The 14,341-nt window shown below is 37.4% G+C and overlaps 1 protein-coding gene across 1 annotated transcript; it reads right to left on the bottom strand.

Annotated features, from left to right (window-relative positions):
- Positions 1–641: 641 nt before the first annotated feature.
- LOC140872512 (uncharacterized) lies at positions 642–1,118 on the bottom strand. Its single transcript, XM_073275360.1, has one exon. It carries the CDS (start codon positions 1,116–1,118, stop codon positions 642–644), a length of 477 nt encoding a protein of 158 aa, XP_073131461.1.
- Between the last annotated feature and the right edge of the window lie 13,223 nt (positions 1,119–14,341).

Here is a 14,341-nt window from a genome sequence, read left to right as displayed (position 1 = left end):
CTCTGACAGTTTTCTCAACTTAGACGGATCCACTGCTATTCCGTCCCTAAAATAATATGGCCAAGAAATGCCACCTGCTCGGGCCAAAATTTACACTTGCTGAACTTTGCATACAGTGGATGCTCCATCAGGACGTGCAAAGCTGCCTGCAAGTGTTGTCTAAGCTCCTCCGCGCTCCTAGAGTAGATCAAGATTTCATCAATAAACACAATGATGAACTTGTCTAGATATGGCTGGAATACACGGTTCATGAGATCCATGAAGACCGTTGGAGCATTAGTCAGTCCAAATGACATTACTAAGAACTCATAATGCCCATATCGTGTCCTAAAAATAGTCTTGGACACATCAGCATCTCTGATTCGCAACTGATGATATCCAAATCGCAGATCGATCTTGGAGAATACCGAAGCTCCCTGCAACTAATCAAATAAGTCCTCTATCCTCGGTAATGGATACTCATTCTTCACTGTAATCCTGTTGAACACTCGGTAGTTGATACACAATCTCATGCTTCCATCATTCTTCTTCACAAATAATACTGGCGCTCCCCAAGGAGAAAAACTAGGGTGAATGAAGCTCTTCTCCAATAGCTTCTGAATCTGCTCCCTCGGCTCTTTCATCTCAGTAGGAGCAAGTCTCTACGGTGCCTTAGGGATAGGAACACAATCTGGCATCAGCTCGATACTAAACTCCACCTCGCTACCTGGTGGAATTCTTGCAACATCATCCGAAAAGACATCCGGGAAGTCACAAACAACCTCTATTTCTGCCATAGATCTGGTAGGTGGTTCTGACACTGCAACTACACTCGCAAGAAACCCCTGGCACCTTCGTCGCAATAATTTCCTCGCACGTACAAAAGAGATGACATGCGAAGTACTGCAGCTCTGGGATGCAAAGAAGATAAATGGGTCATCCTCAGAAGGTTTCACTGATACTTTCCTCTGACGGAAATCAATTGAAGCTCCAATGACTGTCATCCAGTCTATGCTCAAAATTAAATCAAACTCGGTCATCGGCAAAACCACTAGATCAGCCCTGATTGAGTGTTCCTGCAGCTCTAACTCCAAACCTCTTATGATACTAGTCCTAGTAAGAATCTGCCCAGACGGCATGATGACATCCTACCCTATGATACCAACCTCAGGTGTGATGCCTACCCAACTGATAAACTCTTGTGAGATAAACGAATGCGTAGCTCCAGAATCTAGCAACGCAAACGTAGAGTTACGTCTAACCATAATCCTCCCTGCACGCAAAAGGTTTTCCAAGCCGATGCACACAAATCTAAAATTACCAGATTTCACACCTATGGACTACTCATCTCCGAGGCATTTCATCACCACACATTCCTCACGTAAATCGCAATGCATAACTAAGTATTTAAAAACTTTCTTAACATAAAACCTTAAACCATAAACACATGCTCCTAATAAAACATATTAAAATATTTAAAACTTACAGACCGATAGTGTGGCTTCCGAGCTCCACGTAGCAGACTAGTCACCCTCCAAGGACCGTGCTCTGATACCAAATGAAACGACTCAATCTAAAAAAATGCTAGAATATTTTATTTTTTTTACATTTAAAAATACTTAAAAATAAATAATACTAAGAATACATATATGCCCATACATATATGTATTAATACTTAAAATAACATTTAATTAAAAACTTGATAATTTTTATAACTGAGTATCGAATAAAATAAAAATCTTGTAACATACAATATTCCAAATAAAATTATTTAGAGGCCCAAATAATTTTGTAAACATTAAATTGGCCCAAACACCACTTAAACTCTTAATTACTTAAAATTTAAATACCCGAGCCTGGCCAACCTAACCCGGACCCGGACCCGGACCCTACTGACCCGACCCACTACACCCCAAACCCGACCCGGGCCACCCAGACCCGACCCAAACCCCACCCACAGCTCAAACCCGTAGCCCCCCCTTCCCAGTTCTCCTTGGCCGTGAGCAGCAGTTACTTCCGACGATCGGCCGGCCAACTCCGGCCACCACTGCCCGGAGTATCACCACACACATCTAACCTACGCCTAGGCGGTTCTAACAAGATAAGAATCAGCCCAAACGGTGGTCCGAGGAAGGAGAACGAAGCCTTGCAACAGGCTGTTCCCCCAGCTCGCGCCCAGCCCTGAGCGGCTGCCGTAAATCCGATCGTTCTCCCTACTCCGACCATATTGTTTTGTGAAACCACTTCTCAATCCTAGCCAACATCTAGGAGATTCTAACCCTTTAAACCTCACTCCAAACCATGGCCTGAGAAGGGAGAACAAACCCTTCTTCCTCAGAACCACAAATCTGCGCGCCATGAACATCAGAAGATGACAGCTTCATTTCCAGCCTATATCAGCCTCAAACCCCGACCTAGCTTGACCCTAGGGACCCTGATACACTCCTTTAACATTGATCCAGCAGCCTAGGTCCTCACCATGTCAGAAAATGTGAGATTCATGCAAAGAAACATGCAAACCGTGAGCATCGTAGGCATATATGCAAGAACTTCATAAAACTTTGTGATGTAACATGCTAGATCAAAAGTTTCTGATGCGTAAAAATTTATGTAGCTTATATGGTGTTAGAGAAGAGAATTCGACATGCCTTGATAATAATTCTTGAAGATGTATGCGTAAACGGCCCCGGGACGACGAACTCTCAAAGAAAAACTTGGAGATCGGCTAAGGGTTGAGTTTTCTGCTGCTAACCGATGAAGAAGATGAAGAATGAGGTGGGGGAGATGGAGTGTCGGTTAATAGATGGTAGTGGGGTGTGGGGTTGGGTAGGTTTATGAATAATAAATAAGGTACCACCTCACTAATTATGCTAACTAACTAATTAAATATAATCTAACTTTAAAAATCAAATTAAAAAATTAAAATCTGATAAAATTCCTTAATCCCGAAATTATGATTTAAGGAATTTTTTTAAAAATCAATAAATATCATTAAAATGACTTATTTTGGCTAAAAATGGACTTCTAAAATACGTAAATAAAATATCATAAATTTTGGGGAATTAAAATCTTGAAATAATATTTTATGGCTACTAAAATCCCTTAAAATAATTTGGATGAAAAACCAATAGCTCGTCCGTCCATGGTCCCGTCTACGCGATCACATAAATTATTTACTCAAAAATCTACAAATTCTATAATTGCGGGTTAAATGCTAAAATAAACTTTAAATCATGCACATAATTCACATAAAATCACATAAATAATATTTAATCCACATTTCTCAATTTTAAATAATTAAATTCTCCTAATTATGCATGCGAATTTACGTATTAAAAATTTCGGGTGTTACAGTGATGGTTGGACACATGTACTAGTACGAGGTCACCATTATCCACTGGGTATATGATCCACCTTCTGATGCAAAGGCGCAGCGTGCTATATACTCTGGGCCCAGTCTACGAGCTTGTTTCTTGACCTGAGAGTCTTAGTACCCAGTTCACTTGCGTACATGCACACATAACACCGTATACTCATACTCTCGTACTGAGCTTATCATGCTCATGTCCCGTACTTTGTTGTATCTGAACACCCTATTCCATGGGGCAGGTCTACGGTTGGACGATGCGGGTGGTTCTAGGAGAGCTTAGGCAATGAAGGACCAGCAGGGTTATTGTCTAGGCTTTTGTTTTTTGATGTATTTGGGTTAATACACTGGGTTATTTCGATATGGTTGTAAACAATATTTTATTGTTGTTTAAGTTTTCCGCTGTTTAAATTCTGATTTATTTAATTAAGTTAAATGCATGCTTAAGCTTTTGATTAGTAGGTGATCACGGTGCGGGACACTACAATAACAATCAGTTATCATCCGGGAAAAGCCAACAAAGTGGCTGATTCTTTGAATCGCGAGAACATGGGGAAATTATTCCTTGCAGCCGTGAATGTTGAACCCTGTTTGCGGGAAAGAACAAAACTAAGTGAAGATAAAGATCCTAACTTGGCAAAGATCAAAGCTCAAGTCAAGGAAGGAAAGAGTCATGAACACCGAATGGACAACAACAATGTCCTTTGGATTCAAGATTGACTGTGTGTGCTAGATATTGAAAATTTATACCAAGAGGTCATGACAGAGGCACACAAATCAAAGTTCTTCATTCATCCGGGAACCACCAAAATATACAAATACTTGAAGACAGGATTTTGGTATAATGAAATGAAGAGATACACCGCAAAATTCGTCTCCAAGTGTTTGGTGTGTCAACAAGTAAAATCTTAACACCAAAGAACCGGGGGAATGATACAAACATTGGAAATCCCTGAATGGAAATGAGAGCATATTTCTATGAACTTCGTAGTCGGATTATTGAAATCGCGACAAGGTCACAATGCTTTATGGTTAATTGTGGATAGACTCACTAATTCCACTCATTTCATACCCATAAGTATGAACTACAACTTGGATAAGTTGGAGACACTCTACATGGATCATGTAGTGAGATTACATGGAATCCAAATCAGCATTGTGTCGGATCGAGACCCAAGATTTGCTTCAAGATTTTGGAAAAGCTTTCAAGAGGAAATGGGTACCAAAGTGACAATGAGCACAACATATCATCCACAGACCGATGGGAAAACTGAGAGGATTATTAAGACCCTTGAAGACATGTTACGGGCATGTGCGTTGGACTTTATCTCACACTGAAGTGATCTGGAATTTGCCTATCACAGCAGTCTAGGAATGGCACCGTACGAAGCCTTGTATGGACGAAAGTGTCGAACTCAATTGTGTTGGGATGAGGTGGGAGAGAAAACCATCACTGGACCCGAATCAATTCAAGCCATAGTAGACAAGTTGAAAATTATTCGGGAACGACTAAAGATAGCCCAAGACCTTCAAAAGAGTTGGGAAGATTTGAAGAGGAGACTTCTATCATTCGAAATTGGAGAAAAGTGTATGTGAAAACCTCTCCAATGAAAGGGGTAATCAGGTTCGACAAAGCTGGAAACTTGAATCCAAAATATGTAGGACAATTTGAGATTCTAAAGAAAATAGGGACACTGTCTTATCAATTAGCCTTACCCCCTAACTTGTACCGAATTCACCCACTATTTCACATATCTCAGTTAAGGAGATACATACATGATCCAAGTCATGTACTAGAAATGGGACCCCTGATAGTTCAAGAAAATTTGAAGGAAGACTTGCAATATGAGAAAGTTCCCATACGCATGGTGAATACCATGGATCGAGTATTGAGGCAAAGATCCATCTTATATGTAAAGGTTCAGTGGTCTAATCACACCCAACGATAAGCTACATGGGAATTTAAGGAAGATATACAGAAGCGATAACCTTACCTATTCGAATCATTGGAGGAGCCAAGTTTCGAGGACGAAACTTCTTACAAGAAGGGAGGGATGTGAGAACCCGAAATTTCAGTAGACTAAAAATTGGTAAATTGAAATCAGTAAATTGAGCGGAGGTAAACTGAAATTTCAGTAAACTGAACTTTAGGTAAACTGCTTGATGGAAGATTGAAATTTGGAAAACTAAACTTGGAAACTCGAGGTAAACTGAACCAAGGTGAATTGAGTTGAACAATTGACCAAGATCAGTCCAATATCTAGACTGAAATCCATCTGCTTCAATAATCGTAACTAATTCATTAACTCAAAATTATGAAAAATAATGGCAATTAAGGAGGAGCCTGACAGTCATAATCTTCTCTATAAATAGCACTCAGATTTTTTAAGTTTTCTACACGAAATTCTAAGCAAATTTTTTTTTGGGGGGGTGGGGGAGAATATAGTAACCCGTATACCATTTTACAAGCTTAAAAGGTTAAATTTTATTAAGGGATTTTAATATGACTAATAAGACCAAAAAATCGACTCCAGATGTCAGAAAATGGCCCAAGATTCAAATTTGACTCGGGTAGTTCAGAAGGTCTGAACATGAACCTTGAGAGATCGGAAGATCCGAAGTAATCGGACCAAGCGAAGGAGTTCGGAAGCAAGAGCGGAACTTCCGAACTAGAGAACAGAGCTTCCGAAGAGTTAGGTCATGCTCACTAGTGACGTGTCACCAGCGTTTTGACATGCAGACACATGCATGAGATCCGAACGTCCAAAGGGTGAGATCGAAACTTCCAAACAGAGCAGTTCTGCACGTGGAAGACATGCGAGTTCGCATCTTCCGAACCTTTTCCTATAAATAGAGATTGAGTTTCTTACTTTTGGTGTGTATTTGGAGGTGTTTCAGTACATTTCAGTGTATGTTATTAGGGTTTTATCCATATACTCGAGGGTCAGGCATTATCAAGGTGCTACGGGATTTGTAGCAGAGTTGTGCCCACGAGTTATTCAGTATTCTTTATTAATGGACTCCTGCTCTCTTCTGTTTTTGACTCCTCATCTCTTAGCTTGATCAATTGCTGCCACAAATTTTTGGGTGTAGAACATTTTTTCGCAGTTTTGGCAGTGCAGTTTTCAACAATTGTGAATCAGAATCTTTTGGCGATCTCTCTGAATTTGTTCATAATAATAAGTTCAGAAATGAAAAAGAACCTGTCTCTGATACCACTTGGTAGGATTGGTTTGTGCGGTGAACTAAACTGCTTGATGAACTGATGTCTCGAACTACAGTAGCAGTTGATCTCCAAAATACTTAGTTTTGGTTCAGTTGAGGTTGGTCAACTGAATTCTTTCCTCCTCGCGTGTCAATGTTAATTTGCAAACAAGTTTGTTGTGCGGAATAATGCAAACCAAAATATTGAACTTCTGGAATGATGAACTGGAAAATGTAGTGAGTTCATGAGAGTGATAAACTGAAATTAAGAACACAGATGTTTGTTTATGGATGTTCAGAGATTTCAAAGACTGCTACGTCACCCCTTCTTCCACGTCGGAAGGATTCACTTTAAAAAACTTTGACTATTACAATTGACTTGTAACAGCCCACTCCAAGACTAGGATTTACATTATCGCCTATCCCAAAACTCCTAGAAACACTCAATAATACAGTTCATGACTACTTCTTGTTACAAGGAGGTTTGCAGCACCTCAACTGATATATCACTAATACAACACTTAGCACTATTTGATCCTCATTGATCTGCTATGCTTGAAAGTTCTTGCTAGTGTTCTTCGACTCTTTGATGATAAGCTTCAAGATGCTTTCTTCTGATTTTCTCGATTGAGTTTGTAAACTAAAGGAGTTCAGTTTACCTTTGATAACTTGAATATGTATGTGAGATTTCTTATTTCTGATTCCCTTAGATGTCTATTTATACTAAGCAGATAACGTCTCTTATTTGAATTCAAATCAATACCGTTAGCTTGTCTTTTCTGCAGACAATTTCTGTCATCCATAATACACTGGCATACTCTGATTATTTGGAGTTTTGTCTTGTACGGAGAAGTCTATCCATAAGAGTTTGTGTAAATCAGTCTTGCTTGCTTAGTCTCTTTGGATTATTGAGTTTCCCTTTTGTTGAATCAGTTTAGCTCTTGAGGAACTCATTCAGTTTAGCTAGGTAAACTGAGTGCTGTTTTTCTTTAATTTTTGATTGAGCTCTGGTCAATAGTCAACTTAATTTATGTTTCCCAGTTTAACTACGCAGTATCTGTCGAGTTCGGAAACTATATCAGTTTAAGTTCCTTGTTTGCGATGCTTGTAACAATCAGTTGACCTATGAGGTAGACTAAATTTTGTCAATATCAAAACTCTATGAGTTCAAACAATTTTTCCTTTTTTTATATTGGCAGAATCTTTCAACAATTTTCCCATTTTTGATGTTGACATAACTAAATCAATTTATCTTCAACAATTTTGTCCTTCTTCTTTCCTTTTGATATTATCGAAGCTCTTCAATAATTTCCTTTGAAATAGTAAATTTGACTTAATCTTCTATCGATCTATGATTTATGTCTTTGGATCATCTCATCTGCTTAGTGGTTTGGCTGAGTTATTCCCCCTCAATTAATGATCTTTTGAGTCTGCTAGGTTTGATGAGATCAGTTGATCTCATCAACTGAAGTTGCTTTTTGGGGTTTGCTCTGCTTTGATTACATGATCAGTTGATTACTGCAGCACGTTTTCAATCTTTTTCATCAATGGAATGGCTGCAAAATAAGCATTGGGAATCGAGTTGTCTCTTTGTATTCTCATCATTACCTGAAACATTTATAGAGAATCGTGAGCGCGTGAGTGACTCTTTGAATTCTTAATATCGTCTATAAAAGAACGACTCATATTCTTCAGTTTAACTATGATATCATCATGGAGGCTCAAATGAAGATATATGAAGAAGGAGTTGCAGTTAAGATAAAGACTTTGAAAACTAAATTCAAGACTTTGCAGAAGATTCCATTTCCTCTTCCTCAGCATGAGAATAAGAGATTGGAAAAATACAAGAAACGACTTGGTGTTACCAAGTCTGAGGATGTCTTCTGCGATGAAGGAATCACTATACTGATTCTCTTGAAAGAGATTCAGATTCTGAAGAGGATCACAACCTCACCATACTATCAGGAGATTGCAACTGATGAGTTGTTCTCCTCGATGGGTGATAAGTGCATTTTGTGTGCATTATTTCATGTTATTTTTATGTATATTTTGTTTGCATTCATATTGTTTTATGTGTGTGTTTATGTATTTTAGTTTATGTGTGTGTATTTCACTCCTCGGATTAATTTTGTAGGAAAATGAATTGTTGAAAAGTGAATTACGGAGCAGCTTTGGTCGAAAAATCAAATTTAATTTTACAAAAATTCAAATCCTATCTCCACCATTCAGACTAAATCTCAAGATGTTTTAAAGCTTCTGTCCAAATTGCAGGTCGATCCGACGGCTAGAACTCAAGATATGAATTTTTCAAATTTGTCGCTCGGAGCAGGTTGAAAGTTGCGTTGTTGGTGAGTGTTGTAGCGCAATTGCACTTGAGTTTGGCGCTAGGAAGAGTGCTAACGTGCTTAGAAGAAGGTGAAGGGCGCATGAGAAGGCGCTAATGCGCTTAAGAAGGGCGCAAGGGCTGTGTGTGAGTTGTTTTTCGGGCAGAAACATATAGTGCTAACGCGCTTAGAAGAAGGTGAAGGGTGCATGAGAAGGCGCTAACGCGCTTAAGAAGGGCGCAAGGGCTGTGTGTGAGTTGTTTTTCGGGCAGAAACATGCTCGCTCGAGCGAGAGCTTGTACTCGCTCGAGCAAGAGGTTGTGCTTGCTCGAGCGCGACGTCCGGAATCAGAAAAAATCAGAATTTTGGAAATTAAAAAGTCTTATTTTACGGGCTATTTTTCATGGGCTTTTGAAACTCATATTTAAAGGACTTGTTCAGACGTGAGAAAGGGTTTCGAACACAGACAACACAATGGAGGCGGCTTCAAAGCTTGGGAGAAGATTTCTACACTTTTTCTTCTTCTGTTCTTCTTTATTTTTATTTATTGAATTATAATTTCAATTATTGAGTAGTTTGTTTTCAACCAAGACGGCATGATTGGGCCGAACAAATTCATGTAGAAAACTTGGATGTTTGTTTGGGATTTTTTAGAGATGATTTTATTTTATTGATTGTCAGATTTATATTTGTCTTGTGAATAGTCTGATCAACTGTTTGTTTGCATGTTAATCGATTCCAAGTCGACAGAGGAGGTATTGATTTCGATCACTCTGATAATTATCATATTGTAAAACCGACTAGAAATAGAATTTGGTTTCATTGTGCGGTTTGGGTGTAAACTGAATTTTCGTAAATATTTAATGCATTCAAATTTGATTAGAATTACGAAAGATTAGTTCATCAATATTTGAATAGGTTTGATTGTTCTAGAAATAGTCCTTTGAACAAATTAGAAAAATTCCCATGAATTAAGATTAAATTTGAGTCCTGAATCGACTACATGTTACATGATTTGTTCGGTACCTACATGTGTCTTGGTTGTTTTTGTTTTAATTATTTTTATCTTTTAGTTATTTTTATTCTTATTTCTTAAGCAGTTTTTATTTTATTTTCTTATTTTATTTAAATCAAATTGCTTTTTATTATTTTGTCTAGATTAAGTAAAATAATTAATTCTTGAGAATTGACAACACTCCCTGTGAGATCGATACTTGGACTCTCAGTCCACTTTACTATTACTTGACCTTGTACGCTTGCTAGTAGATTTATATCACACCGATTTAGCCGGTCAAGTTTTTGGCGCCGTTGCCGGGGGCTGTTCAGTTAATATTAGGATAGATTATTTGCTTGAGACTAGACATTTTTTTCTTGCATTAAATTTTTATTTTTAATTTTTAATTATTATTTTTCTTACTTGTGAGGTACTTGGAGATGGATCATCGACAGCTGTTCACAAGGTTTGGCCAACAATATTCGGAGCCCTTCTATGCTGCTTGGGGGAGATTCAATGATTTGGCTAACAGGTTTAGATGTCATGATTTTTCGAGCTACACTCTAGTTCAAATTTTTTATGGTGGTTTGGATGAGCTAACAAGACATTGGGTAGATTATGGAGCTTTGGCCACTGACAGTCACTTGTTCAGAAGAGATGAAAACAGTGCGATGCACTTGTTAAATGATATGGCAGATTTCGACTACCTTTGGCATTGTGATCCTTCACTGCAGGGTTGGAGTCGCCAATATCCTCCAGTTATCGACTTTAAAAATTTTTCGAACCAACCACCGGAGCGTCAAGAAGAGTGTGTAGGGTATTTTAAGGATCATGTGGCGCAGTTGGAGAATCTTTTGCGACAACAGACAGAGACAAATCAATTCTTAGAAAGCCGTATCAAGTCTTTGAGTCTTTTGGATGAACATATTGCGCTTCTTAGAGAACCAAATTTGGAGATCTGCCAAGAGAGAGAAGTAACTGAGCCAGCGCATGAAGAAATAATTTTTGAGGAATTTTCTTGTGAAAAAAAGCCAATAGTGGACTTGGAGGAGGAAGAAACATACAAGGCTACATATTTTACCTCGTCAATGGTCGTTCCATGTACACCGTTAGAAGATTCTCTTGCCATTGACGTCACCTCTAGCATATTTCATCCTATATGAGCTTCAGCCTAGATTCGAAGTCTCCTTCCAAAAGAAAAAATTCATACCGAGTATTGCTGGACCGACGATTTTTCCATGTAAATATCACGCCAAGCTTTAGGGCGTAAAAAATCAAGACCCATGCGTAGAGTCGTATGATTCTTACTATGGGCGGCAGCCGCTCTTTGATGGTTGCTTCTGCATAGTCGGGCTGTAAACTATAAACTTAGCGCTAATTGGGAGGCAACCCAGTGTTATTTCTTTTTGCTTTTTATTTTATTTTATTTTTGGTTTTTTGTTTTTGTTTTTGTTTTTATTTGATTTTTGTTTCTTTCCCATGCCATTTTGTCATGCCTGCCGATATATCGAGACTACTACTGCTGTCCCAGCTGATACTGTCAAGAAGGAAGAAGACGAATACGCAACCAGGGGAGTGTTATTTTTGTTTTCATTGTGTGTTTGTTTTGCATTTTGTTCATTTTTTTAGAGCATTAGGGGCAATGCTTTGGATAATTATGGGGGGGGGGGGGTGTAATTTAGTTTTGTTTCATTCATCATTGTCTTTTGCATTTATTTGGTTTCGTTTATTGCATATAGTTCGTATTCATGCATATCATTATGTTTTGTGTTTGTGTTGTGTGAATAAGTAGAATGATGAATGTTGGCCGATGATGATAGAGTTGTAAAAAAAAAATTTGTTTTTGGAAAATGTTGCTTTTGATTGAACATGAGAAACTGTTGGTTGAATCGTGAATCATCTTAAGCACGCATGTTAGACTGGTGTAATGTAGCGATATAATTGATGAAATTCGTGTTTTCTTGACCATTGCCCGACAATATACATACACGTTCAGAAACATATCAGAATTATAGATTTTGAATTTTTCTTCTAAATTCATATAAAATCTGAACAACGATCTTTTTTCGAACCGTCTGCGAATACGTAACCGGTACTATCTCAATCACATATAAAATCAAAAATAAGAACAACCCATCTTCAACATAAAAATAAAATCTGAGAAAAGTAAATGAAACTTGTACCAAAACGTAGCTCTCGAAGCGGTGATCGCAGATATATATTTATCTTGAATTTCTGATGGCCGGATCACAAGATATCGAAGCTTTTGTGAACAAAAATGGCGTCTTGAAAAGGTTTCAGCCGTGTCCTGCCTTTATTCTCTTTATTTCTGATGATTTCCACGTGCTTATGATATAAATCAAGTAGAGAATTAGATATATATTGCATATTTGCACTTTAGTCCCTGAACTTTTGATTAATTGCAATTCAGTTCCCGAAAAAGCGATTTAATTCAATTTCAATCCTTATTCATTTAAGAATATTAGAATTTAATTCTAAACTCTAAATATTTCCAAATTAAATATTCTCAAATTAAAATTAAATAATCCCAGACCTTACAGATACCACTTGATAGGATTGGTTTGGGGGGTGACTAAACTTCTTGATGAACTGATGTCTCGAACTACTGTAGCAGTTGATCTCCAAAATACTTAGTTTTGGTTCAGTTGATGTTGGTTGATAGCGCTAAGTCGTGTCACGCCCAAATTACCCAACTCAAATTAGATAAACAAAATATGCAGTAGTGTGAGTAGGGATCGTTCCCACGAAAAAAGTGAAATCTAGTGTGTTCTAAAATAAAATAAAGGGGGTTTTGAGGTTGAAATTAACTACTAAAAATTTAAAAGCAATATTTAATGAAATTCTATTAACTACCATGCAAGATTAAATTATAACGAAGAAATCAATGAGAAACAAGTCTTGGTATCGGTCGACTACACCCTTGAAATTATTTATTCGATCATCGATCACCTAAAAATAATTAATTCTATCAAATATTCATCATTGAAAATTAAATTCATGTTTCACCTTAATCTTAGTTAACTAGACACAAGCGTTCTAAGTTAACCATTACCAATGAATTAACCCAATACAAGCGATTAGATTTAAATCCACGAAAGCATTCAAACTAGTGAAACTGACGAATCTAAATAACACATACAAAAGTGGATGTATTTAATCTAGTCAATTGTTGTCCCTACAATTTAATAAATTCACAAGCGGAAAATATTAATCGTAGTTGCTTCGCAAATTAGTTGATTAAAAATTACGGATTTGAATTCTAATTTAGCAGTAGATTGTATAGCGAAATCCTAGGGTGATCAATCCAAACATCTCACATACAAGCATGAAATAAATCAGAACAACTTTTGATACTCAATAATAATTAAACACTGAAAATTCGAATCTCACAAATAAACAAAATCAAGGGCTTGTCTTTCTCAACCAAGTATTAAATTTTAGCCAACAATATCATGAAAAAAAAAAATCAAAAGAAGAGAATAAATCTTAAGAAGAGATGAATAAAAACCTAGCCGCCAAGGAATACTTGGTCTCTAAGCTTCAAAGTCTGATAATAATTACCAAAAAATGGAATAAAAACTTAATAAAGGTTAGAGTAAAAAATAAAAGAGTTTTCAAAAATAAAAATTCATTCCCGAACAACCCGTCTCGCTCGATCGGTAAAGATTGACCGATCGAGCAAGATAATCTCTTTCTCCAAATTCCTGCTTTTCTTCATACGGCCGCTCGATCGGTAGAACTTTGCGGATCGAGCGGCCAAAGTTATGTCTCGAATCTTCTTTTGCTTCATATCCCTCGCTCGATCCGTAAAGTTTGACGGATCGAGCAGCCAGAATTCTGTCCAAAAAGTTCTCCAAAATTCCACATCCTACCAAATAAATCGGGGAACAAGTAATGAAGACACGATAGATGAAATAAAAATGAAATACATAATTAAAACACATAATGAATGCAAAACAACGACATAATGATGTTAAAATATGCAACACAAACACAACTATCATTGGTCAACTGAATCTTTCCCTCCTCGCGTGTCGATTTTAATTTGCAAACAAAATTGTTGTGCGAAATTATGAAAACCAACAGATTGAACTTTTGGATTGATGGACTGACAGATGTAGTGAGTGTGTGAGAGTGATAAACTGAAATTAAGAACATAGATGTTTGTTTATGGATGTTCAGAGATTTCGAAGTCTCCTATGTCATCCTTTCTTCCATCTTGGAAGGATTTACTCTAGAATACTTTGACTATTACAATAGACTTGTAACAGCGGCCACTTCAAGACTAGGACTTACACTATCGTTTATCCCAGAACTCCTAGAAACACTCAATAATACAGTTCACGACAGCTTCTTGTTACAACAAGGTTTGCAACACCTCAACTGATATATCACTAATATAACACTTGTTGTTACAACACTTAGCACTATTTGATCCTCACTGATCTGCTA

This window comes from Henckelia pumila, unplaced genomic scaffold (assembly GCF_033568475.1).
Source record: "Henckelia pumila isolate YLH828 unplaced genomic scaffold, ASM3356847v2 CTG_466, whole genome shotgun sequence".
Lineage (NCBI taxonomy): Eukaryota > Viridiplantae > Streptophyta > Magnoliopsida > Lamiales > Gesneriaceae > Henckelia > Henckelia pumila.
The sequence above is the reverse complement of the archived record's forward strand: the minus strand, read 5'-3'. Positions and strand labels throughout refer to the sequence as shown.

Coding starts and splice junctions, on each gene's coding strand:
- LOC140872512 (XM_073275360.1), bottom strand. CDS start 1,118: ATGCCGTCTGGGCAGATTCTTACTAGGACTAGTATCATAAGAGGTTTG.